This window comes from Hemicordylus capensis, chromosome 4 (genome assembly GCF_027244095.1).
Source record: "Hemicordylus capensis ecotype Gifberg chromosome 4, rHemCap1.1.pri, whole genome shotgun sequence".
Classification (NCBI taxonomy): Eukaryota; Metazoa; Chordata; class Lepidosauria; order Squamata; family Cordylidae; genus Hemicordylus; species Hemicordylus capensis.
In genome coordinates this window covers 127,058,395-127,086,146 of record NC_069660.1, presented here as the reverse complement: position 1 = coordinate 127,086,146, position 27,752 = coordinate 127,058,395, and the positions used below count along the sequence as shown (strand labels likewise).

Here is a 27,752-nt window from a genome sequence, read left to right as displayed (position 1 = left end):
GAAAATGGGAGTCCCAGAACATCTCATTGTTCTCATGAGAAACCTATACACAGGACAGGAAGCCACAGTCCAGATGGAACATGGTGAAACAGACTGGTTCCAGATCGGCAAAGAAGTAAGACAAGGCTGTATACTTTCTCCCTCTTTATTCAATTTATATGCTGAACATATACTGAGAGAAGCTGGATTTGAAGAAGATGAGCATGGTTTTAAAGTTTGAGGAAGAAACACCAATAACCTGTGCTATGCTGACACCACTTTGATAGCTGAGAATGTGGATGATCTGCAAGCTCTAGTAATGGAAGTCAAGGAGCACAGTGAAAAAACAGGACTACGACTAAATGTCAAGAACACTAAACTAATGACAATGGGTACAGCAACCAGTCTCAGAATTTACAGTGAAGACAATGAAGTGGTAGATAGCTTCTGCCTTTTAGGATCGACCATCAACAGTAAAGGATCCAGCATTCAAGAAATATGCAACAGACTAGCACTTGGTAGGGTTGCAATGAAGGCCTTGGAAAGGATATTTTGATGCCGTGATTTGTCTACACCTACAAAGATTAGAATCGTTCGGACAATGGTTTTTCCCGTGACACTCTATGGATACAAAAGCTGGACTTTGAAGAAGCAAGATAGAAAAAGCATTGATGCTTTTGAACTTTGACGCTGGAGAAGACTTTTGAGGATACCATGGACAGCTGGGAAAATCAACAAATGGATCATAGAACAAATCAATCCAGAATTTTCACTCGAGGCACAAATGACCAGGCTCAAACTATCATACTTCAGACACATTATGCGAAGATCCAGCTCCCTTGAGAAGTCCATAATGCTGGGGAAAGCTGAAGGAAAGGAAAGAAGAGATGACCAGCAACAAGGTGGATGGACTCGATTAAGACAGCAATGAATGCACCACTGAGAGACCTTAAAGGCCAAGTTGAAGACAGATCATCCTGGAGAGAATCTATCTATGTAGTCGCTAAGAGTCAACACCGACTTGACAGCACTTCATCAATCAATCAAGAGTTTACATATATGTAAGCATCAGCAGATTATCACAAAAATCATGATGCGAAAAACCTTTATGAAAACACCTGAGGTTATGAATTCAAATAAATTATAAACTAATGGCATCTGCACCTGGCCAAAATCTGAATAAAATATTATGTATTTCCTGTATAAATTTCATCTGGGACAGGAAAATAGAATTGAAATCTGAATATCTTGTGCAAGTTTGAACATTATTAGTTAAAATGCTTGTCTATGTTCTATATTTTAACTCTTGGGAAATGAAAATACATGATTAGGAAAAAGCATAAGGAAAGCAGCAGCTACACATCTACTTTAATGAGCTTAAGACTTGAAATTGTAACAAGCACTAAAAGAGAATTCACACAAATAGGGTCTTCCTAAATATTGCATCCAGGAAAAAATACTAATTCTGTTCAGAGAAAATTGGTGGGAAGAGGAAGCCTCCAGTACAGGAGTTCAAACCTCACATGGTGTTGAAGAACAAACATCATTGGAGGTTGCCACCAAATTTTGCTAAGTGTGAAATTCAGGACAGGTTTTGAGATTCTGCCTTGAACAGAAGCTCTCTGCAAGGGAGGGGAGATTTAATGGAATCAGCAGATGGTTCCCGTGAATCTTTCTAATGCTATAGATAGTCCTTGCACCAAATTCTACACACATTTTCTGATATGACAGATCATGGAAATAAGCCATAAAAATTCCTTTACACATAAACAAGCTCTACTGTTTCACTCATTTTGCTCATAGAACATCTATTTTGCCCATGGTCTATTCAAATCAAGGTTCAAGGCAACTCAAATGTAAGCAAGTTTACATCACATCCTCAGAGAATTACCACAGTTGTTTAGTTTGTATCCCACTGTTTACCAAAGAAGTTGCAGCACACTAACAAATCTGCATACCTGTTCCCGCTACTTTCTGCCTTAATAATATTATGGCTATAGGTCCCCATGAAAAAAGATTTACAGCAACATACAATGTACACAAACAGGCTGTACAACTGCGGTTGATTAAGAATGCCACTGGAGAATGCCTGTGTGGCATACCATCCTCATTCAGGGCAATCAATCAATCAAACAAACAAACAAACACAAACAACAACCAGGATTCCCTTGGGAGAGTAAAGAGGAATCCATTTTCTCCACATCATCAAAATCGGCCAAAAGATTTAGCAAATTATATCAGAAATTTCCTTCCTATGAAAACCAAGGGACATGAGCCACATGCTATGAGGGGTGTGGCCATGACCGGAAGAAATGCAGTACTTCCATAAAGGAGTTCTTTATTAGTTTGCATCATGACCCATATCCCATAGCATGGAGTTTCTCTCTCCCACGCACACAAGGAAGAAGTCACACAGCAGTTAAAACCAACCAGGTACAGGGTAGTCAGGAGAAGTTCAGATGCTGGTGTGTATATTGGCAGGAGAAGGAAGAAAACGAGTGTTATTGCCAACAACATGGGTGAGCACAATGGTGAGTTCTGGCACGTCATCAAAGATATAATGGGCCCTAACACACTTATGTCCTTGACCTTCCCACCTCCATAAGTGTAGGCAATGCTATAAATTGCAACAGCTATTCTATCTGGTGTAAAAAACTGCATTTCCCCAGCAAATTTACATTGAGTAGTTTTTGCAGATACCACGAGATCTTACACTTTTTCTAGCTTATCACTGGAGTCTTACTGCTACTATTATTACGACTACTACTACCATCCTTTATTGCATGGAGGAGCTGTTCATCCAAATGGCCCCTCTACAGGTGTTCCAAACAGTTGTTTGAAACAACTGTTTGGAGCATGTAAAGAGGAGCCATTTGAATGAACAGCCCCCTCATGCAATTAAGGAACGTATCAGGACTCAAGGGCATCAGAATGTTCGTGCAGGATGTCCCCACAGGCACATTCTTGGCATGCCCCCTTCCTAATTGCTTGGACGAAGATGGTATCATCCAAACCAGCCCTCAGATGCTTAGGATTCCGAATTGGCATCATATTCCAATTCCATGTTTCAGTAGTAAAATGCAGTATTGACTTAATTATTCCTCCTCCTCTTGTCTTCTAGAAGCAACATGATTCACTGTTCCCACAGTCCCCCTTCCAGCTCTTCCATGGAGTTGATCTTGTCATGTATTTGGGTAGTCAAAATAAGTGCTCTACATGACCATCAGCACTGTCACATGATACACGACTCCTAACCTCTGCCATTATCCTTATCCTGCATTACTCATACTACCAAACTTGTCAGACAATACCAAACTGCTGTCCATTTCAAGCCCACTTTAAATATCATTGGGATGAGGAGAGCTGGTCTTGTGGTAGCAAGCATGAATTATCTCTTTTGCTAAGCAGGGTTCATATTGATTGCATATGAATGGGAGACTACATGTGTGAGCACTGTAAGATATTCCCCTTAAGGGATGGAGCCACTCTGGGAAGATAACCTGAATGTTTGCATGCGGAAGGTTTCAAGTTCCCTCCCTGGCATCCAAGACAGGGCTAAGAGAGGCTCCTGCCTACAACTTGGAGAAGCCGCTGCCAGTATGGGTAGACAATACTGAGCTAGATGAACAAATAATCTGACTTGGTATAAGGAAGCTTCCTATGGTCCTATGAGGGAAAATAAGCCCAAACGGACTTTTAAAAAAAAAGAAAGAAAAAGAACTGGGGTATCTCAGGCATATTGTTAAGAATCAGCTGCCAATAAACTTGACCATGAAGTAAACACATGTCTAAAAGCAAGATTAAAACCCTATGTTAAACGGGAAACCACCTTTACTGCTTTGGTAGAAAAGATGTTACTTACATGTGGTAAACAAATGAATGAATGGTTCATATGAAATCCAAAGAGGTATTTTATTAATTTGGATTGGAATTCCAAAAACATAGGGAAGACTGCAAAGATCTTTCCAAGTAACAGGAAGTGAAACACAAATGCACTTTTCCTTCCCCCCATAGCGTTCCCAACTGTCCTATATTATATAGGAAGTCCTGTATCTGAGGCAAAAATCTCTTGTCGCAAACGGGATCCTGTTTTTCCCATATTATTGGGAGAGCCTGGGGTCTCCCTCATCCCTCAGTTCATTTGCACTGAGCCCTGTGAAGTCCATATTATAATGTAAAAGAAACAACAAAGTTCACAAAAGAAGCCCCAGCTGCTCCGCAAACTTGCAGGAACAATTGCCTGGTTTTATTTACATCTTGCAAGTTGCTAATTGTTTACTTATCAAATGTAAACAGACCTACAGACACCTGCTAACCAACTCACCACTTCTGGCAGATTAAAAAGCCTTTCAGCTGGGCTTTCAGTGGGGAAGGTGCAGGAATGTAGTATGTTTGTAAACCTGGGGGATTCTCTTAATTTTTCACCTGACACTTGCTCTATGTCTACGTGGGATGGTCTGTGTGAACAAGAAGCTTTGTGAAATCATGGAGCTCATTTTGTTGTTGTTGTTACAAATGCATTGCTACTCAGGCTTCTAGGATGACCCCACACACAGATGCCCCCGCCCCCAAGATGCCCCCTAGACACACCCCTATTTGTGTCCCGTATTCAGGCAATGGAATATTGGCAACCCTATTCCTCCCACTCTTATAAGTTGTGTCCAAAAGATGGAGATTTGTGTTCTCCTGCTCTCGCACCAAGAGAAGACATATTTCTCACAAGAATGCAGATAGGGCCTGGAACCCAATATCTACACACAATCACCTCTCTCATCTACTCTTGTGAATAGACAGCTGTCCTCAGTTGCCTGTGCAGAACTGGAGGAAAAGGTCATCAGCCAATATATCAGACAGAAAAGAAAGATGCTTCTTACAAGAGTGGATGGCCAAGGGCACATAAAATGGGTTTAGGTCAGGTCAAAGCTTACGTTGTATATTATAAATATCATTATAGAAGTAGTAACTTGTATACTGCAGAAGAGTTAGATTTGTTGTAGTGGTATATTTTTCCTGATGTTCATGTAGTTGATCAGTGCAGTTCACCCTTTCATTCTGAATAAGAATCCTCCCCCCCCCCGCCATCCCCTTTTTTGCCCGATATGTGTCATTTCAATAGCTGTACACAATAAAAACATGAACATTTAAGGAAAGTTACAGCACATTAAGTTTAACCCTCATTTCTGTCTTGGATGATAGATGCAAGAATTCCAACTGAGTTGATTTTATGAACCAGTTAAATGATTTGTATTCAGAACCACATTAAAAATCCCCATGACAAAGTGTACTTGAACGAAAATACCCTGCTTGTGACACATCCTTTGCAAGTAATGTGTTTTCATTTTTCACATGTTGCATCTCATTTATTTTATTCAGGCACACATAGTTAAATCTGCAAGATACGGCAAGCTTCCAATACCCTTGAAATAATAAATCATTTCTTACAGATGTTTTCACCCACTGCAAAGCTGCCTCTCATTAATCAAACATTATCAGTTTCTATCAGTGCCCAGTCCTAAACAGGGAAGACACTTCATTTTGAGTTCTGACTTTTATTCACTGGATAGCTCAAGACCCTTCTTTATTACTGGACACTCATTTTAAACACGGAAACCCCCAATCTGCAGTAGAGCTTTCAACCATACCAGTGTTTTATACGGGTGTAATGCATATATTTTACACTACAATTAAATGCATACACAGAATGCCCAACTGAGCTTCATCTAAGCCAGAGCAGAAATGCATAAATATTACAGCAGGACTGCCTATACAGGCCATTCCTTAAATAAAATGCAAATCCATAAACAAACAGTTAGTAGATATATTGGGTGTTTTTTGAAATGATGAAAGAGTTCTACAAGCAGACCCTGTGCAATATAAATATATTTTTCATTGTGGATAAATTATTAAAACTTCATTTCAGAAAATTGTATGGTACATACTATATCGTCTTATCAAGACAGTTCTTTTGAGAACACAGAAATGAATGTGAACAAGGGGCTATCAGATAAAGCAGTTTTTCATAATGGTAACAACAGTCAGAAATTATTAAATTATTGGAAACTGTTCCCTGAATAGGAAATAGTTCTTCTAGTTATATGTTGGTTTGATCTTCGCTCATAACTTTTCACATTCTATTATATAGAAAGTCAAGCTGGATGAGAAGAAAAAGCTTCTAACATCTTGTTCTGCAATGTTACTATGCTGGGGGGGGGGCGGGTCAGTCCTTCATCCTCTCTCTTGTGAATAAAGATATTTGATGAAAAATGCAGTGTTTCCAATGCCTATTTTTAAATAAATACATAAATAAATAAATAAATATTGGGCTACTGAATGGCCTTTATATTGCTCAACCTGCATGCAACTACTCGTAATTCTGAACACATATACCTATCCACATCAAATAGTCATTCAATACAGCTATTTCAATAAAGGCAGTATGGACATTGGGTTGGTTATGCATCTATATACCACATTCATATGAGTCAGGAACATGTATCCCTGGCTAAATCTGGACAAATAGATATAACCTTATATCATTCTTAGTCTTGTACATACAGATATCTCAAATTTACACACATTTCTCAGCTAAGGTAGCACTGGCACTCACTTATGTATGTGTGTGTGATCATCATTTAGAGGACCTTCCCTTACCCCAGAAGCACTTTGAGTCGACCCAAAATATGTTTCTGAGGGCCATGCAGCCTTTTGGGACATATTTTCAGGTGGCACACACCACTTCTGGGTGGGTGGGGGGGATTTATTGAAATTTGTCGCCCTATGCAAGCACCAATGCTGCATTAGCCTGGAACTCAGGAGCAGCACTGGCACTACTCATGTAATAACTACATGCTGTTAGTCAGGTTATCGGTCACTGAAAACTAAGGACTCAAGTTTGCAGTGTGTTTTGTATAACTTGGAGATTCTTGAATATGAACTGACATGCAAGCACTCAACAATACTCTGATGGAAAACAATGTCCTAGGGAAATGTGGAATATAAAGTTGTAGAACTTAGAAGTCCCACTGAGTTCAGTTGCTAGACCTATATTGAGGTTTAATTCCAATGCTGAATTGTTTTCTCAGCTTCTCAACTATCACACCAGGTCAGCCTGTCTTTTAAAATAAAAAATGGCCCATCTCTCTTCTCTTCCTCCCATCCCTCCATTTTGGATATCCCTGTAGCACTTCCAAGATGGCAGCAATCTTTACAAGTGGCTGAAAGATTTTTGCTGCCAAGGACAATCATAGGCAATTCAGAAAAGAAAATTGGATGGTGTGGCCCAAATCCATTTCAACTCTGGAGAAGCAAAAGCTCTCAAATATCAGAGGGAAAGTGCATCGCTGCCCCGAAGTTACTTGAATATACTTTTAGACAGACACCCAAACTGTTTTCTAAACATCATGAAAATGACAGAGAGCTGGACTGAGTCCTTTGGTTTTCCCAGATCCCAGTACTCAGTTTTCTAAAAAGAGAGAGAATGTGTGTGTGCGACCCAGCAAGTACCCAATTATTGAGTGAGAGAGAGAGAGAGAGAGAGAGAGAGGAGGGAGGGAGGGAAGGGCAATATTCTAAACAATTGCTGGACTTAAACCCACAGCAGATCTCAAACTGGTGGCTTGAGGGATACTAAGCATAAAATTATACTGTGTACCACATTCACCTCTGGTCAAAGGGATAGATATTCAGGGAACAAACTTCACCAGCTAAAAGAAGCTTCCTTGCAGTGATAGGTCAGAGTGGATCAGGTGATATTCCCTAATTGCTAGAACAGATTCTGGTCTCGGCTTGCTCATTGATCTAAGCAAGGACAAGATCTCCTCTTGCAATCTTTCAACTTTCCTCTGCTTTTTTCTCTTTTTAGCTTTGCCTTATCTGCCTCCTCCACTAGCTGCATGAGTGATTTCATTTATTGTGACATCTTGGCTTAAATAATGGCATAGCATTCATATATTTAATGGTTGTAAACAACCATTTGCTACCATTACAATAGAGTATTTGCACCCAATAAATTAACCTTTCATTTATATTAAAGACTGTGTATACTTTGAAAAACTTCAATTTTAATTCTATGATCAAAGAGATTCAATTTCATTTTTATTACATGAAAAATCAAATCAAATGATGATTATATTGTGTACAAAAAATCCTACTTTTGACTTTGCAACAAAATTATCAACAGCAGCATTAAAGACTAATCGACCACATCTTTTTGACCATTAAATTGTAATCACTGAACTCTTTCCATTAAACCCTAATCAGCAGAGGCCATTAATTAGAAAGATCTTTGAACAAGTACAGTATTGAGCTACTGAAACTTATTTATAATTTTCCGTAAGAGTCCATGTTACAGTTTTTCCTTTTCTGGCATAAACACATAGCCTAAAATCAATTTAAATTACAGAAAGGAGGCGTATGTCATAAAATACCTAGGAAATTAGAATGCTGAGTTTCAATTGTTATGTATCAATTCAATGTCACTGCCTACATAGCTGTGCGGTGTAGAAATTGACAATAGCCAGTGCATTTCTTTTAATAGAAAGCATTGCCAAGGACAACAGACTTCAAAAATACTTTCCTTTGAAATATAAGGATACAGTTTATCCTTATTTGAATACGTAATTTGATTATCCAGCATATGTATTCTTTTTCCAGAATTCTCTTCCCATGTTCTTGTTAACAGCTTCCTGTGAAGTGTGTATATATTATACATGTTCCACAAAGCGACTCCAGTAAGAGTGCAAACATTGCAGTAAAACTCCTTAGAAATTATGGCACACATCACACAAGGCAGCTCAAGCATGGCTTACAAGATCCTTCCTATTCAAGTGGCCAGAAAGTCAACTGTTCCAAATTACAGGAGGAATTTATGGTGTAGTAATGTGAATCAATGTTATGTGCACAAAGAACTATTTATGATGGATTTGTCAAACTTGGTACAAGACGCATAAAATGCATCACCTATCACCATCAGAAAAATAGCATTATGTGCGTGTTATTCTTGCTCCTACACGATTTGCTGGATAATATATTGCCATCGAGTGTGTTCAAAGGGATTGCTTAATTAAGTGGTTAACATCGTGATCCTAAACACATTAAGTGGCAGTAACTTCCAATGATTTCAATGGAATGTACTTTCATGTAATGTGTTTAGGATCACTGTGTAAACTGTCCATTCTCCATGGCTTTCCTCTCTGCATTGACCCAAGCAATAAATAGCCTTGACAAGAGAGCAAATGTTTTTGTAAGCAAATCCTAAGCTAAGAAGGAAATAATGGTGTATAGCAGCTCTTGAGAGTCTCTGTGAAATAGTGTGAAAGTGTAGATTAAGTAACACCTTTAGAAACAAGAAATATTGCAGTTTTAAAATTATACCTTTTCCTTCACACACAGGAAAATAAGGTAGCATTTGTGTGTTACTGAAAAATAAAAAATCCTGCTATACCACAAACCCTAGCAGTTACAGAGGTGGCAAAGCTGGTATTCAAACAAGACAAAATGCCATCTAGGCAATCGTTGATAGGGGGGAAAAATAAAAATATTATTTGGCCTTACCTGCTCCTTAAAAGGACTTAAGGTGTTAGCAGTGCACTAAGACTGTGCTGAATATTCTTGCCCTACAACTTATGAGCCAAAAGATATTTCAGGGCAATAGAAATATTTCCTGAAACCCCTTAATTAGTGAGAATATTTACCTTTTTCAGCCCAGTTCAGTACTGTTGTTTATTTATCTGCTGCTGTTTACCTATCTGCTGCTGCTACTTCAGCCCCAACATTTCCCTTCTAGTTACTATTTCTTTTGTCTTCCTACATTACTAATATAGATCAGTATCCTTCACTGTAAGGTGGGGGAGCCAGTGGCAGCTCCCATCAGCATTCATTGTTTATTGGGCTTGTGTGAAGTTTCGGCTGAATACTCTGCACAGTTCCCCTTGCACCATGCAGAGACAACCGCTCCCACCATCAACAGCTGTCCTCTGCCCAACATCAAGGGGCTCCTTCTAGGAAAATAGATCCCTCTTGAACTCTTGCACCATTTTGGAAGGCATGCACAGAGTGCAGAAAAGTATACCCTTTCTCAGCGCTTTCACCACAGAGCTCTTAAGAAAAGGCTCTCTCTCTCTTAGACGGTCCTCCCAACATTGAGAAAATTGCAGTACTGTGTGGAGCTCTCACATTGAAATTTTTTTGCTAACGGGTACGCACTTGAAAAATAGTGAGCATCATTGATAGAGATGATGCCAGTCAATTGGATGGTATCACAATGTTATGTCAGCCAATCAGATTTGTCTGTAGGATGATGTCAGTGATCAAAATTGAGTCAATTGAGAGCAAGGGCCAAAACTTTCTGCTTCAAATCACAAGGATGATTCCGGCCAATCACTTATCACACACTGAGGCAGGTCTTATGATCCATGAACCAGGTCTCATGATCCATGGGTCTCACGATCCGTGAGGCTAAGCCCGCTCTCCCCGCAGATGACCGAGCAGGGAGCCCTGGGCGGCAGGATCAGCTGCCCACATGGTTGCCGGCTCTGTGATGGAGCTGGCGGAGGCTGGGGGGAGCAGGGGCCGCGCGAGCACGCAGGGCATATTGGGGAGACCCCCGGAGCTGGGAGGTGGCTTTTTGCCTCCTGGTCAGGGGTCTACTCGCAAGTAGCCTTGGCGCAGAGCCATGCCGCGGCTACTCACAAGCAAATAGCCCGGGTTTGCGGAGTGCTTGCTCCGCAAACCCGGGCTAAGGGGCGGGGTACTTGAGTGGGTTCTTACGATTAACAAAAATTGGGCTAAGCTCTCCTAGCCCCACTGAATGGCATATCACTATATTTCAGAGCCAATCAGATTTGTCTGCATGTTGTCACCGAAGGCAAACAGAGCAAACTGAGAGAAACAGTAAAAAGAAGGCAATGCAAATGAATAGGTGAACATTTTTGCAAGCATAAGCAAAAAAAAAAAATCATCAAAAGAGGGAGATGCTGCCAAACATGTATCTGAAAAACAGTGAGTAGTTTTGGCTCAGACTTAGTTAAGACATCCAAGAAGAGGAAAATAAAGGGACAAATGGCTTGAGTATATTGGGGCACAGAGTCAAGGCTAGCTGCACTGCCTACCAAAGACAAGTGGGGAAAGATAGAGGTAAATCAGCAAACAGGTTTCCTAGACAATTTCCCAGACAATGCTTTGACACATACTAAAAATCCACTTCATACATTTGAGATTTGTCTAGCATGTCAAAGTGGCTGCACCCATTACCGAGTGGGCAGTGAGAGGAACTTCGAAGTTGAAATGATTATATTTATAACACACCAATTTATACAGGAAGACTGCTTGGAACTTTATTCATTAACATGAAAAAGACCTGCCATTTCCCCCACCAGTAATTGGCACCAAACGTCAAGTGAGATTTTGGTGTATTTCCCATTTTCTGTATAGTTTCAAGAATCCAACAAGCCTAGCTTTCTCTAACTTGCCTCAGGGGGAGGTAAAATGAAGGGGAAATGAACAAGCATTTCTGAGTCCGTTGTTTAAATTTTGTATTGTGTCATGCCTCATATAGAATAAGGTAGTACACCATTTCAAAAAGGTATCTGGTAGCATTAAGCCAATGCAGGGTCAAAAGCAAACAGGAGTTAACTGAAATCAATAGCATTGTATTAGCTTGTATTTATGCATACTGCCAAGGGTGAGGCTGGGGCCATAAGCATCAACATCTGTTATCAAGATAAGCTTGTTTGTGGGCTCCCAGAAGCACCCCTACACCTGTTTTGGAGCTACAGGCCTGTAGTTTCCACTTTTGCCTTTTCAGAACTCACAGCATTGTGGGCTCACCATTTGGTTTGCATGAGCTAATTCATGGGGTATGTCACCTGGCATGTAGCCTGGGAAAAGGTGGCTCTAGGTCCAAGTTTAACATGAGCCTATCCCTGTACTTGCCTCCGTGATTGCTTTTCAGGTGGGGAAGCCAGAGTAGACATGAGTTAATTAAGTGCTTTTTTTAAGAACTAGCCAAATACTCGCCCCCTATGTTGGAACATCAGATCAGTTCAATCCTATCACCTTCACAGGAAGGAATAGATAAGAGGTAACAATCCCATCTCCTTCTCTAACATCATGCTAATGGCTGGCTCAGGGTCATGGGAAGCAAGCTTATTAAAACATTCCTAGACATTCCCAAGTTATCCTGAAAACATGAGATATGCTCTGATGCAGCCATTTCATTTTGCCCCACACAGGTTTCTCAAACCTATTCACCTATTGTGCTGAAAGAGCACACCCAACAAAGTTGCACAGGACAATGATGAACTCCTTTATCTATTCCTAATGTCACCTTTGTCAACAGATAGGTGTGGTCAGAATGCTGCCTCAGGGCAGGATGCTGTCTATATCTAATCAAGAAACAAACAATCAGTGTGTTTCTTACTTGGATTCACCAGTTGGGTGTCCGTACGTTTGGGCATTGGTCACTCCATCTTGACTTACTGGGACTCTTGCTTCCATTTCACTTGTCACCTCCAGATCAGTGCGTTTTCCAAACCTGATCTGTGAAGCACACTTGGCTGTGAGATACTGATCTCCCAAGATCAGGTTCCCTTTGGATTTTTCCTGGCTCCTAGATTCCTGTTTGATTCCTGGGTCTCCACTCTTGCCTTTTGCCCTCCTGCCTGTCCTGGAGGAGAGAGGTCTCTTGTCACTGGTTGAGCTACAAGGATCCATATGCCCCATCAGACAGACTTGGGTATCACTGCTCCAAAAGCTCTTGCTCCTCTCCCTCTAAAATCCAAAGCTGTTCTCTAAGACCATCTTCTCTGGTCAGCCTAGAATGGACTTAATTTGAATCTCAAGCCAAATTGCCTCTTCGTGAGCAGTAACCTAGCCCTATTGATTTGTTAGTCTTGTTAGTTAAGTATTGTGTTACCTGTTAATCATATTTCATTTCCTGTATCCCTAAACCGTAATATAATCCTGATTCTATTTTTGAACTGCATGCTCTCCGTCAGTTCTTTCTGAGACCGAAGCTAAATTTTATACAAATTTATTCTGAGTTGGGCTGCTCCATTCATGCTTGCTAGTTCCCCACACAAGCCCATAAGATAGTCAGGGATGTTTGCCAATTCCCCAGGAGCAGCACCATTGACACACCCTAATGTAGACCCAGAAAGCATTTTCAAGATCTTGAGATCAGTGGTTTGAGCTAGAAGCTGGAGCCTGAAATACAGTAAGAACAAGTTGATGCTTGCTGCAGGAAACTGGGAAAAGTCTCTTTTATATACAATATAAATGTGTGTACACAATACGAATGCTTATAGGATTCACCCCATCTGAATCTCTCTCTGGGTCTTAGGGTTCCAAATATTCTGATCTTGGTTCTAGAGTGTCACCAATGTGTCAGCAATCCACCATTCTTCATTCAGTTTAGAGATGTACACTAACCCCCTAAAAAATTTCTTTTGTCTTTAGAAACTCCCTTGAAAATTCAAAGAGGTTGCTCCTTAGGAATTTGCTCTAAATTGCTTTTTCAAAATTCCGATGCCAATTCCCCCCCCCCCCTTACAGGTCACTGGTACATGATCACATCAGGATTTCTTTTTGAGTGGTTATTTTATCAATGCAGCAGAATAGTTAAGCAAACAGAATGGAGAACATCTATTCTCCTAACAGAAACCAGGCCTTGGCAACCCAGTACGAGTAGCAGGTATTGCTATTATTTTCATGCAAGAAGAAGGGGCACAGTTTGCACAGTATTTCTTCCATGACAGACATTTATAATTGGCTTCTACACTGATTCTGGGTATTGAGATGTTGCTATTTCTAATCTTTATTTGTTCTGTAGGGTTAGGCTGTTGGTTAAACATGTAAATAACATGGTCAACCCCCCAATAATCTTAGCAGTTCTTGGTGACAGACCCATTATGGCAGTAATTGCATCCCAATGTAGCCTCATTGCACTGAGTGAACAGATTCAAAAAGTGTTCAAGTAGGGTTTATCAGCCAACCTTGCCTGAAAGTAACCACACAATCCTTTTCTGCCATTAGCAAGCTAAAGAATTAGGTTGTAGTATTCCATCTTACTCTTAAATAGTCTCTCATATAAATGCCAGCATTATGTACTGACCACACCGCAGTTTTCTGGCACAAGGAATGCACTTTGTGCCAAGAGCAGGGAATTAAGAGTTACGAGAAGGAAAGTGTCAGTAAGTATTACTAGACAATTTCAAGAGAATGCTGAACCTTATTTTTGTTTACACTTGATTAAAGTTGTTGCTGAGGAGGACTGACTAAATCAAAGGGGTAATAAATCATTTGACATAATTGAGGGGTATAAATACTGTATTAGGTTAACTGTGTTAGATCCTTGTATTTTTCACTGACAAAGGGTCAACTACGACAAGGATGAATAATACCATCCAAGGAAGCTCCCATTTTGGCCAGCAAGGAAGACTTCAGGACAACCCAACTGGCTTGAATTGATATTATAATTATTGCATTGATCCTGTAAGGCAAATTCCAAAGCATTAGCATACAGCCTGCATTTGTATGCTTTTTGGCAACCTATCACCCCAAACCAATGTTTAATAATGGCACTGTTTGCGTTTCACATTTTTGAGCATACGACTTAAACCTTCTCCTTCATTAGAGATCCACAAGCTTTGGGCACAACTGGCCTGGACAGAAGACTTCCTCATCCGTAGTGATTAACAACATACGCTTGCAATTCCAGGAACAGACAGCAAATCTGTATGGGAATCACGTATACTGAGGGACGAAAGCAAAACAAGATGTGAAAAGTGCTTGAATGAATGGACCACAAATTACATGCTCATGTTCATCTCACAAGCTTTACATTAAGTATCACAGGATGTACCAGAAGAAGACATGTGTGTATGAACAGACTCCTAGCAAACTGAAAAACAGTGTAGCTATAAATCCGGAGAAGTAACAGGACAACAATCAGACAAAAAGACCTTAACCACTGATGAAAACAGTGGCCCTACTACAAATCATCCCCGCAAACATCTTTCAATTTACTTTCCTTTTCTGAGTGCATCGTCCATTTTTCTGATGCCAATAGCAAAAGACGGTGATCGAGCAGACCTGGGTAGTGCCATCAGGACACAAAGGTAATGCAACATAGGGTAATGCAACAAGGGGAACTCAATATAGTGCTGGCATGTTTGGAGCAGTCCCATGTTTCTAATTTGTAGATTTTCTCATGGGCTTCTGTAGCAATGAGTAGGAGTATACAATAACCTCAAAGAAAGACACAGGTGATCGCATTTGTGTGAGAATTCACGACTGCAGCTGAGTCTTGAATTGGTGACTTCGGAGAACTCTGGTGGGGATTTAGCTTCCAAGTCTGGGTACAGAAGATAATTGCAGGGAGATCAGCTATATTAGTTACAGAAGCATATTGATAACAATAGGTCAGAATGTGTCACTTTGTACTCCACGATCCCCTATAAAAGCTTCCGGGCGAGGCCTGCTCAATGCTCTGAGCAACTAGGAGACCCGCAGCTAGGAGCTGGGTCTGACAGACTTGGGCCCTTGTATATGTGGTGTGGGATTTTCTTGCTAAATACACAGATCCTATTCAGATGTTGAGAATGTCTATGATGGCAAGTTCAAAAAGTATAGTTTAACAGTGAAACCATTATGCTTCCACATGAACTGTGAGCCAGTTAAATATACACCTGTGAAATTCTGTACTGCTTCATTTGTTCATACAAATAATTTTAAATACCCAGTCCATGTATCTTAGAGATCCAATTTTATTTCCCAGTGTGCTTGTGAAGCCCCCTTAAGCTTATGCATAGCAGAACCAGAACCCCTAGCTCTAAACAGACAGAGATAGGGCATTCTCTACTGCCTATTAAATCCTAGCAGTCACTCTTGATCTCCTTTTTCTAAGCATAATCAGCCGAAGAACTGGGTTGATAGAAAAATAAGTCGGATCTGGTCTACACATGATGAGCACAATGAGATGACAATGAAGGAGCAGAGTTCCGAGGTACTAGAATGGACTGTATTCTTTCAGACCTGAATGGGGAAATTGCATACTTGAATGCTCCTTTATGTAAAAAACAAAGAAACCCAAACGTGCATGGCAATCAAAAAACGAATACAGCAAGGAATGGGCTGGGATACATTTTTCACTACTTTTTTTATTTGGAAACAGCTTTGTATACACAGAAGCATTCCAAAATAACATCCTACACTGGCAGTGCAGAGGGTGTACAGTTCATTACAGCACCTCAGGATTTTGCCATCTCCTTCTACTGCATGTGTAGGCTAGACCTCAGTGTGTACACACACACATACTCCAGCCCACATGCTCTACATTTTATATGCTCCTCATATCAGTGTTCACTGCACTCTCTCTTTGAGGAAAAAATAGGTTCCAAATAGTACCTCATGAAATCCTCCTTAAAAAAAAATATTATTTTTTTTTTGAGGAAAATGTAACCATCTTCAGCAGAGATTGTGAAAAATGTTTCAAATGATGTTGCCCTCCCACTCTCCTTATGGGAGGTGAGAAACTCAGTACGGAGGGGGAAAGACTACAAAGTAAAGCAATAATGAGATTACAAAATTGGCATCCAAAACTGAATTTTACATATAACTATATTTTCTTTCCCAAAATACTTGTGCTGGCCTTTGATCAAAAAATGTCCATACACAGAAGGTATCCTCCAAATTTAGTTTGTAATCAGGAGCAAGAGGCACAATTTCTTTTTGTATCACAAGCAAAATGAACATCTGTTCACTTTTTGTCACATAGGTTTTCAATGCATGTGGGTGGGTGTGAACAGAGCCCTTGATATGTAATATTCCTCCCATCTGCACACCAGGTGGCACTGCATAGTTAATCAGAAGATAATAATTGGCATGAGGTGATTACTTACTTTTTAGGGATAAGAGAACAAATCAATCTTGTGACTTAAAAAAATAAATAAAGTGCACCAATGCTCAGACTTTTAATTTCTCCTTTGGTGTGCAATTTTGTAACAATCAATGAGATTATCTGATGGCACTATTGTTTCCAAAGGTATGTTAATTGGCACTGAACAAGTGCAATTACTCTGTGAATCTTTACATGAACAATTTGATTTGCTCGATTTGATATAGTGCTTTAACCTATACAGGAAACTATACTGCATTTAAGCACAGAGAGAGAGAGAGAGAGAGAGAGAGAGAGAGAGAGAGAGAGAGAGAGAATGAATGTGTTTTGTACATTCATAAGTAGTATTCACTAGGATAGGAGAAGCTTCAATGGCACACAAAACCTCTAGGCAGCTGAGAATGGAGTATCAGGTTATACAGCAACCTCACAGCACCGAGGGGAGGAATTATACTCCCTACAGCAAGATCTTTTCCAAGTTGTATGAAAAGCAGCACACTGCCCAGAAGCGGGGGGGGGGGTCTAGCTGACAAACCCCTATGAAACCATCTCACAAATTAGAGTTGCAGAAAGCTGATATAAAACTATATTCACCCCCTACAGATGTGGTTACTCCTCTTTGGTATGTTTTCAAAGGCTTCAGTAGTGAAGGACTTAAGGTGAGGATTCCAGCACTTTGAGGCAAAACAAGCTCTTGAAACTCAGGTCAAATATTGATCTGATTGCCCCTAGTCACACTCCAGTGCCATTCCACACCTTCTCCTCTGCGGCCTTCACAGTATTCAAGTGCTGTAGAAATATGGCTCTGATACCAGCTGAAAGCCATTAACATAGAATTATCGTGGCTGCGCCACAAGAACAAGAAAAATGGAACAAGTTAACAGACTCTTTGCAGAGTCGCACTTCTGGCTACACTATCCCAGGAGGAATCTCTACCTTTATTGCACACCTCAGACCTGCAGGTAAAAGAAATAAAATTAACTTTCTTCTCTTGCTTCAGATTCATGTGAAGTGATAATGGTCAGAGTTGCCTTTGTTTTGCAGTATTATTACCCTACCGAAAATGAATCAGTCTGGGCATGTTCCTTTGTGATTAATCCCTCACCCCTTTTGTCCCCTATCCCAGTAGAGTTGCTTTAAAAAAAGACAAAAGCTAAACTCAACAACAACTTGAAAACTTCATTTCATTTCCTCAAAGGAGTTTGGCCAAAGAAAGGCTACTATCTCAATGTAGCACAAAAATATAAGCTGGACTCAGCTGGACTCTCTTCCATACTCATAAAATGAACCCATGCTTGTAAAAAGTACTTTACTAGTCTGATATTGGGGAGAAATTGTTCACAGCTCATATCAAAGAGACATATTTGACAATGACCCTCAGTATCACATAAAAATATGGAATTGCTTAAAGTATTACTATTTGTATACAGGAGTACAGCCATACAAGCATGGGATATGGGCTCCACAGTAATGCTCAGGGTAATTCTAAAGGAATCTTGTGCACCTTTCTCTTCAGCTTCCTTGAACTGTGCTTTCTTGCTTTCATATTTTTCTTTGTTGTTCCCTAAGTGACTTCAGAGTGATTTTAAGAAACGTGAAACAGAATTTTTAAAAAATGAAATAAACTCAAAACTGCTTGAAAGTATAAACAAAAAAAGAATACTGAATTGTTAATATCTACTACATTTTTTTTGGCGAAATTAATATCTGTATTTGTTTTATGAAAAATAGAAAATGAAAGAAGACATAGCCCATAGAAGAGATAGGAGGCAACAAGAACAAGCAGCCAGATTTAGTAAGAGGTCAGAAAGAACCTTCATCTTAACTGCTGCATGAACATGAAGTAGCTCTTGTCTCATCTTCTTGCTGGAATGCTGCTGGAGCTAGTGACACAAGGGTGGGTTCATACGTGACGCAGCAACTAGGTTTCCTGGAACACACATGGCAGCCTGACTTCCGGTGTTGGGACAGCTACATTGACACTGGGCATGTTGTCTGAACCTGCCAATATTGGCATATTCTACTCTTTTTGCGGTTCCAAACCCAGAATCTGTCACCTAGATTTGAAGAGGCTACGGATATCAGGTTCAGAACCGCAAGTGGAGTAGACTATGCCAACACCGGCAGGTTTGGATGATATGCCCAATATTGGTGTAACCCTCCTGACACCAGAAGCTGGACTCACCCACACACTCTAGGAACTAGTAGTTTGTGATGACTTTACTTGCCACGTTATATATGAAGCCACACATAGTGCATAGGAAACTGAGTACAATTCAGGAAGTCTCTGGTTTAAATTTTACATCTGCCATGAGAGCACTAGCAGCCTTAATCATGCCACTGTCCGTCAGCCTTAGCCTCCCCATCTGTAACATGAGGATAATACCACCAACCTACCCTCCAAGTTTGCTGCAATGTATATTGAGCATTCTGAACACCAGCAAGCTCATGTTCATTATATACTCATTAAATGGAGCAGTCTGTGATTCAACTACAAAAGAACTGTTCCACCACTCATATTTTTGCACATGTTCTATCTTTATGCTAAGTGGAGTGGCAGATAAATGCTATTTAGATCATATTGTGCAATCTTTAGCATTTGACAGAATTATATTGCTTAAATATATCATTTTAGAGAACTAAAAAGTTATCGATTAAAAAAACAAACAGAACACACTATGCCTGTTCTTGCAGGAATAATATAGGAAACGGCCTTATACCAAGTCAGACTCAGGGGCCCTGTTTCATCTAGCTCAGTACTGTCTACGTTGACTGACAGCTGCTCTCCAGAATTTCAGGCATGACTTTACATGTCTAGTCGGCTCTCAAAGTCGCAACCAACCACTGATATAGCACCATAGACTATACAATTATAAGCCACCTAATCAGGGGTGGAGGGAGGCCAGCAGATGCCCGGGTTCAGCCGCCATGGTGCCCCCCCCCGAGCCCCTCCCCCAGCACCTGACATCAGGCACATGGAGCGTTTAGCCATGCCCACACATCTGATGTCAGGCACTGGGGCGTAGTTTAGCGTGGGCTGCATAGCCCCATTTGGGTGTAAGATCGGCCCAGGCTGTGTTGGCAGCACAGGCCGGAGCAACTATCCCTGCCTTTTAAGGGCAGGGAGAGCCACTCTGGCTATGCTGCCAATGCAGCACGGGTCAATCTGATCAGGGCTGCGCAGCCCCATCTGGGAGCAAAACCGCCCGCCCCCCGTGTCTGAGGCCACGAGGCGTGGCCCCTGAGGGCTTCCTTGAACCCATTTGAAAAACGGTGGCTCTGCTACTGCCAGTGATCCCTCTAATTTTTTTTTAATTTTTGTGCAGAATTAGTTTTGTTCTGGGCAGCAGTATCAAGGCAGTGTGTGCACACATGCATTCAGAATGGAGCCTTCCTGATTCAACCTGAGCAGAATCCCAAATGAACTGAGCAGACATCCAAAAACTTGTGAGTGCGAACACGTGCGCACACCCCTTAGAGGGAACAGTGGCCCCTGCCACAGTGCGGAAATGACTTGCCTAGTGAGCAAGAGGTTGCTGGTTCGAAACTCTGCTGATATGTTTCCCAGAATAACTTCCTCTATCGGGCAGCAGCGATATAGGAAAGTGTTGAAAGGCATCACAGGGGAAGGAAATGGTAAACTCCTCCTGTATTCTACCAAAGAAGATCACATGGCTCTGTAGTCACCAGGAGTCACCACCGACTTGAGGGCACAACATTACTTTACCAGTATGTAAATTCTTCCTTAATACGCTAGTATCTACTTTCTTTGCTCAGCACCACCCTGGCTTCTATTAGAAAACATAACCAGCAAGCTTAATCAGATAAGCCTAACACTAGAGTTTAAATCTGCCCATTAGACGTGTTTCTGCTCCTATCAATAAAGAAATCGTAAAACTAAATCAGGCATGGTAAGTTACTTATCAGCTGAATCAGACAAAGTAACTGCAAACAGACAATTACAATAAAGACCTTCATTTATTTCACCTAATTTCTGGAATTTTCAGTCTTGGTCAGATATATTGACAGTATTGCTGATTTCATTCTGGACAGGTGTTTGTAGAACTCTTGACAACATTTTCAGTTACAAAATAAAAACAGTGCGTTTGAAGTGGAGAAAGGCTTATTATTCAGAATTTACACACCTTAAGTGGTGCAGTGGGGAAATGCTTGACTAACAAGAAGAAAGTTGGCGGTTCAAAACCCCTCTGGTATGTTTCCTAGACTATGGGAAACACCTATATCGGGCAGCAGCAATATAAGAAGATGCTGAAAGGCATCATCTCATACCACATGGGAGGAAGCAATGTAAACCTCTCCTGTATTATACCAAATAAAACCACAGTGCTCTGTGGGCATCAGGAGTTGAAATCGACTCGACAGCACACTTTACCTTTACAGTAGTATGAATTCCAGCAAGTCAGACTTATTTATTTATTTACTTTTTATTTAACATGTTTTTTATACTGCCCAAAACTTACATCTCTGGGTGGTTTACAACAAAATAAAAACAGAAAAAGTAAAACATTAGTTAAAATAAAAAACAAAAAGGTTAAAACATTAAAACAATTTTAAAAATTTTAAAATAATATTTTAAAACAGCATTAAAACCATTAAAACAATATTAATTAAAAGCCTGGGTGAACAGAAGTGTCTTTAAAGACTTTTTAAAAGCTGTCAGAGATGGGAGGCTCTTATTTCAGTAGGGAGCGCATTCCAGAGCCTCGGGGCAGCAGTGGAGAGGGCCTGTCCCTGAGCAGCCACCAGACAAGCTGGTGGCGATTGCAAACGGACCTCTCCTGATGACCTCAATGGGCAGTGGGTTTCATGACGAAGAAGATGTTCTCTTAAATACCCAGGGCCCAATCCATTTGGTTCTTCTGTATGCCAATAGGCCAGTTTTGAAGCGGGTCGGAAAGGACGCTTAGGAGCAATCATGTCTACTGCCCCGGTGAGTTTGCTGTTCCAATTCTCCACCAGGGCATCAACAGGGTCACCGGCAGAGCCAACACTAAATCCCTCCAAGGCTTCTTGAAAAACTATTGAAGCCAATAACCTTCTCAGGCAGACCATCCTAATAGGTTCCTCACCCCTGCGAAGGTGGGAAGTGATTGTAAGTCCAACCTTAACCAGATGGTGGTCCATCTATGACAATGGGGAAATCACAGGAATCCCCACCCATGGAACACCACCCTGATCAGAGTGAAAGACCAAATCAAATGTGTGATCAGCAATGTGCGTTGGTCCCAAGACCACCTGAGAAAGGCCCATAGTTGTCATGGCTGCTATGAACTCCTGAGCTGCCTTGGACAAATTGGTCCCAAAATGAACACTGAAGTCCCCCAGCACCACAAGCCCAAGACCAAATCTCGGACTCCGTTGAGCAGTGGGGCAATCGGTACACCAATAGCAGTCTCAGTCTATCCTTGGTCTCCAAACTTAAGTACACACATTCGATATGGTCCGACACTTCAACAGGGATCCTGGTAAGGGAAAGGCTATTCTTATAGACCACAGCCACTCCACATCCCCACCCACGGTCCCTCACCCGCTCCTCAACAGAGTACCCTGGAGGAAGAAGCTAGGACCACACTGGGCCCCCAGCCTCCCACAGCCAGGTCTCTGTAATAATGATAATCAAGGCATGAAAACAGGGTAAAAGAGCTACTTCTGTCACACCAGTGATACAAATGCCATACAGTTTTCTGCAGTGTGTCAGATAACACTCCCATCCTCACCCCAAGAGGACAGGATCCAACATAGCCAGTGAATCACAGACCACAGAATCTTTCCCTCTATTAAACAAAGCTTATCTCAACAATGTGGTGAGCACTTTAAATCTAGAGATTTTTAGATTGTGTTACAAAGAACACTGGATTCTTCACTGGAAGTTATCAGGGATTGCCCAATTAGAAAATCAGTTATAGCAAATAAATTTCCCCAAAAGACTGGTTTAGTTTCTTCTCCATATTCATATTACCCATCAACCTGCAGCACAGGAAAGTGCTGGGCATGTTCCCAGTCATATTCTCCATTCATGAGGGGCAGTGGAGAAAGCCTTTAAGCCTGGATGCTCTGCATAAACTGAGAGTGCTCCCTAGGCCAGGTGTTGCCAATATGAGGTAATAATACTCCTAGGCAGGTCAGGAGAAGGCAGCCTTAGTACTTCTTTGTCAGGGGTATAGCTATAATTGAGCAGATGGGTTCAAAGAACCTGCCCACCCCACCCCACCCCAGCTCCTAAGGGCCCACCAGCTCCACCCCTCCCTATTTTCTCCATTATCTTCGTCACTCCGAGGGGCCACTCGGGAGTGTCCTCTCTCCCCTAGCTATACCCCTGCCCCTAAGGTTACTTGAAGCGCTCCCAGGGTAGGGATGTGCGAAATGTTTCGGATACAAAACATTTTGTACCCAAAACAGCCTGTTTCGGGTGTTTTGTAGACAAAATAAAACACCCATTTTCCAGATCCAAAAGTTTTGTATACAAAACAAAACGTCCCTGTTTCGGCTACAAAACATTTTGTTGTTTCGGACCTCCATTTTGTGGTCATCTCTGAGTCAGTCTCCATTTTGTGTTTGACATCTCTTTGAATTTCCCACTCTTCCAGCCTTCTGATCAGTGACCTAAATCATGGGCTGACCTGCTGACAATTCCCTCCTTGTTCCCCATTGGCTCTTTTGCTTCTTCCCACTCTTTACTGACCCCACATTGGCCAGGGGAAGGGTTGCTAACCTATAGGGTGCTGGGTTCTGCTGTTTCTGTGGTGTTCTGAGTGTAGATTCTCTGGTAGCATATGAGAATGGATTCTTGTTTTTCACTGAAAATCTCATATGCTACCAGAGAATCTACACTCAGAACACCACAGAAACAGCAGAACCCAGTACCCCACAAGCTTGTGGGTGTGGGGGTGGTTGGCACCCTATGTGCACTACATAGCCCCTCGCTCTGGGCAACCCCAGTGCCCCCCAAGTGGAATTATGGGGGTGCTGAAACCTCCATTATTCCCTATGGGAGAAATCTTAAAGACACGTAAACTTCAACAAATCACAAAAGATCAGCCCTTTGCCCAATTCCTTTGAAATAATTCTGGAAGTTTCCTTGCCCCCATTGGGCACTACCACCCACCACACTCTGCTCTGGGTCATCCCTTTCCCCTTGATTTGAAGCGATACATTTGCTGGAATCCCCATTATTCCCCATGGGAAAATTCTTAAAGATTTGTAAACTTTAAAAAAAAAATCACCAAAAAAATCAGCCCTTTGCCTAATTCCTTTGAAATTTGGGTGGTAGCTTCCACCCATTGGACACTACCACCACCACCCACTCTTTTTGCCCTGGGACCATTTTTAAAAATCCATATTGATTCAGATTTGGAAAATTTGGCTACAAAACAAAACAGGGCTGATTCAGATTCAGAAAATTTGGGTACAAAACAAAACGGGGATGTTTTGATTCGGATACAAATCGAAACAAGAAAATTCCAAAATGCACACCCCTACCATCTAGTCCAGCATCCTGTTTCACACAGTGGCCCACCAGATGCCGCAGGAAGCCACAGACAGGAGTTGAGGGCGTGCCCTCTCACCTGCCATTACTCCCCTGCAACTGGTACTCAGAGGCATGCTACCTTTGAGGCTGGAGGTGGCCCACAGCCCTCCGACTAGTAGCCATTGATAGACCTCTCCCCCATGAAGTCATCCAAACCCCTCTTAAAGCCATCCAGGTTGTTGGCTGTCACCACATCCTGTGGCAGAGAGTTCCACAGGAGGGCATGTAGAAGTACAGATGACCACTAGAAGAACCAAAGTTACAGGTGAGTAACCTCTTGTTCTTCAACGTGGTCTCTGTCTTCTACTCAAATGGGCGCATAACAAGAAAGCTCCCAAGCAGGAGGGAAAACAGAGGCAGTATATAATCAACCAGAAATCCTTTAACTTCAGAAACAAACATATCAATTGAAATAGATTGCAGGACACTCCTGCCAAACACAGCATCATTCCGTGCCCTAGTATCAATTGCATAAAGATGGATAAATGAATGGGGCAAAGCCCAAGTAGCTGCCTGACATATAGCGTCCAATGGGACCACCCAATCAAAGGCCACAGAGGGCACCATTGACTGAACAGAGTGTGCCTTAATAGTTGCAGGCAACTGCTTATGAACCAATTGATAAAGTTCAATCGTGGAAACTATCCACCTAGACATGGATTGGGCCAAGACTTGGAGACCCTTAAGGGGCCCATCATACAAAATGAATAAGGAAGGAAATTTCCCACTCAGAAGACCTTGGAATGTCGAAGGACAACGCCCTTCAAACATCTAAATGGTGCAACCTCCTTTCCGCATCCGATGAAGGATTTAGAAAAAACACCAGTAAAGTGAGTGGGGACGACTGTGAAATACAGACACCACTTTGGGCAAGAACTTGACATTTGTCCTGAGCATGACCATGTCCTTATGGAACTGAACGTACAGCTGGTCAGCCCTCGGGGCCCTTAACTCACTCACCCTCCTGGCAGAGGTAATGGCCGCCAAAAAGGCGACCTTCCAGGTCAAGAGACGGGAATCAATTGAAGCCAAAAGCTAAAACAGCAGTTGTAGTAGACCAGCCAGAACTACCAACAGGTCTCAAGCCGGTGACATAACCGGATAGTCCAGGAACATGTGTGTTAAACCTTTTAGAAAACTTTTTACCACTGGATCTTTAAACCACGAAGTCTGGTCAGAGGGAGAATGTGCCACAGCCAAATACACCTTAAAGGATGAAAGCTTTAAATTTCTTAAGGGACAATAGATAATTACAAATATCCTGTAAAGATGGGTTAAAGGCATCAAACCCATGCAGGGAAGCAAAGGAAGTGAAACGGGTCCACTTGTGATCATATGACTTCCGTGTAGACTGCTTTCTAGCAGCAACCAAAACCTCCTTAAGTCTCAATGGGTCAGCAGGACCTGCCACACAGTCAGATGGAGGGACTGAACCTCCGGATGGAGCACCAATCCCTATTCCTGAGACAGCAGGTCCAGCTGGACAGGTAGGCGTTGCCAGTTCCTCACCAAGTGCATCGGGGTCAGAAGCCAAGGCCTCCTGGGCCACCACAGGGCTATCAGGATCGCCCTGGCCCAATCCACCCTGTTCGCACAGGACCCTCAGAATGAGAGGAAATGGGGGGAACACATAGAGAAGAGGGCCCGTCCAAGACAGGACGAAGGCATCGCCCAGAGAACCCTCGCCCTCCCCTGGAGCAGCAGAGGGCACAGTGTGTGTTGTCCCAGGAAGCAAATAGGTCCAGTGTTGGGAACCCCCCCCCAGTTTACAAATATGTCCCTCAGAACACCTTGATGCAATGCCCACTGGTGGGAGACCACTGTCATTCTGTTCAGAGTGCCCACCTGGACATTCAGCGCACTCTGAATATGGACTGCCTGAGGTGAAACCACATGTGCCATGCACCAATGCCATAGGTCCAGTGCCAGAAACAGCAGGCTCCTTGAGGTGCCACCCTGTCGATTGACATAGGCTTTTGCTGTCGTATTGTCTGTTTGTATTATCACTGAATGACCCCCAATTAGAGACAGGAAGCCTTTGAGAGCATTGAAAATGGCTAACGGGTCCAGATAATTGATGTGTCGAATCCTCTTCTCGGGGGACTCAAATGAAGCCCATCCATGTGTGCCCCCAACCGAGTTCTGATGTCGTGACCACCCAGCGGGTTCAAGGGGCTTGTAAGGGAGTACCGACACTCAAGTGCTGAAACTCCGTCCACCACTCTTTTGCCGCCCGTACCCAAAGAGGGGGTGTGCACTCTAGATGGCCTGGATCCCGAACACATCCAAAAACTATCTCTGAATGACGCGCATCCGAAGATGTGCTTGAGGTAGAACGTAAGTACTCGATGCCATGTGGCCTAACAGGTGCTGTATGCAATGCATGGTCTGTGGGCCACTGGCTAGAAAAAACGGCTGTGAATCTCCGAAGAGTAATTATGCAGTTCATTGGAAGGAAGACCTTTTCCAAGGTTGTGTCGAATATCAGTCCAATGAATTTGATGGATAGGTTCCAGCTGAGATTTTTTTTGAAGTTTATCTGGAAACCCAGCTCCTGCAGAATATCTATCATGATCTCGAGAACCACCCGCCTGGTGCTCGCCATGATGAGCTAATTGTCGAGTTATGGCAGCACCTGCAAGCCCTGCTCCTGCAGGAATGCCACCACTGGGGCCAGACATTTTGTAAAGACCCTTGGTGCGGTTGTGAGGCCGAATGGCAAGGCCTTGAATTGACTGGGGATCCCTCCAATCTGAAACTGCAGGGTGCTGATGCTCAGGACGTATTGGAACATGATAGTACGGATCTTTTAAGTCCAGGGAGACCATCCACATGTTTTTGTCCAGAATGGTCATAATGGTCAGTACTGACAGCATTCAGAACCTTTTGTAGGACAAATGTTTGTTTAGAGCCCTGAGATCTAGTATAGGGCACTGACCGCAGTTTGGTTTTGGCACCAGAAAGTACCGGGAATAGAACCCAGAGCTGTCAGGGTTGGCGACTTTCTTGATCGCGTCCTGTTCCAGGAGAGCAGAGCAGAGACCTCTTGAGCCAACTCCAGGGTGTAAGGAGTCTCCACAATCCCAGACACCGGTCGTGGCCCGCAAAACTCTGGGGCATAGCCGAGGCATATAACCGTGAGGACCCACTGGTCTGTAGTCACTTTATCCCAGCTTGCAGAGAACGGGGCCAGGCGCGTCCTGAAGTGCCCCGAGTCACTGATTCTTCTGGGGGCTATTTGGGTGCTGTTTTGAAAAGGCTGGCTTACTGGGCTGGCCACCCAACTTGTATCTTGGCTGGAACCTGTTGCCATGAAATGACTGTTCCAAA

The 27,752-nt window shown here is 42.3% G+C and overlaps 1 protein-coding gene across 22 annotated transcripts in view; it reads right to left on the bottom strand.

Annotated features, from left to right (window-relative positions):
* Nucleotides 1-27,752, bottom strand: part of DPYD (dihydropyrimidine dehydrogenase) — a 773,239-nt gene that overhangs the window by 476,840 nt on the left and 268,647 nt on the right. The window contains exon 10 of one of the 22 annotated variants that reach the window (XM_053242830.1): nucleotides 5,291-6,260. The exons of 20 other annotated variants lie outside the window; for them this stretch is intronic. In XM_053242830.1, the coding sequence (XP_053098805.1) occupies nucleotides 6,205-6,260 (56 nt within the window). In that variant the 3' untranslated portion in view covers nucleotides 5,291-6,204. Of the gene's footprint in view, nucleotides 1-5,290; nucleotides 6,261-14,951; nucleotides 15,332-27,752 lie in introns of those variants that run through there. One more of the 22 variants, XM_053242829.1, reaches the window with a different exon arrangement.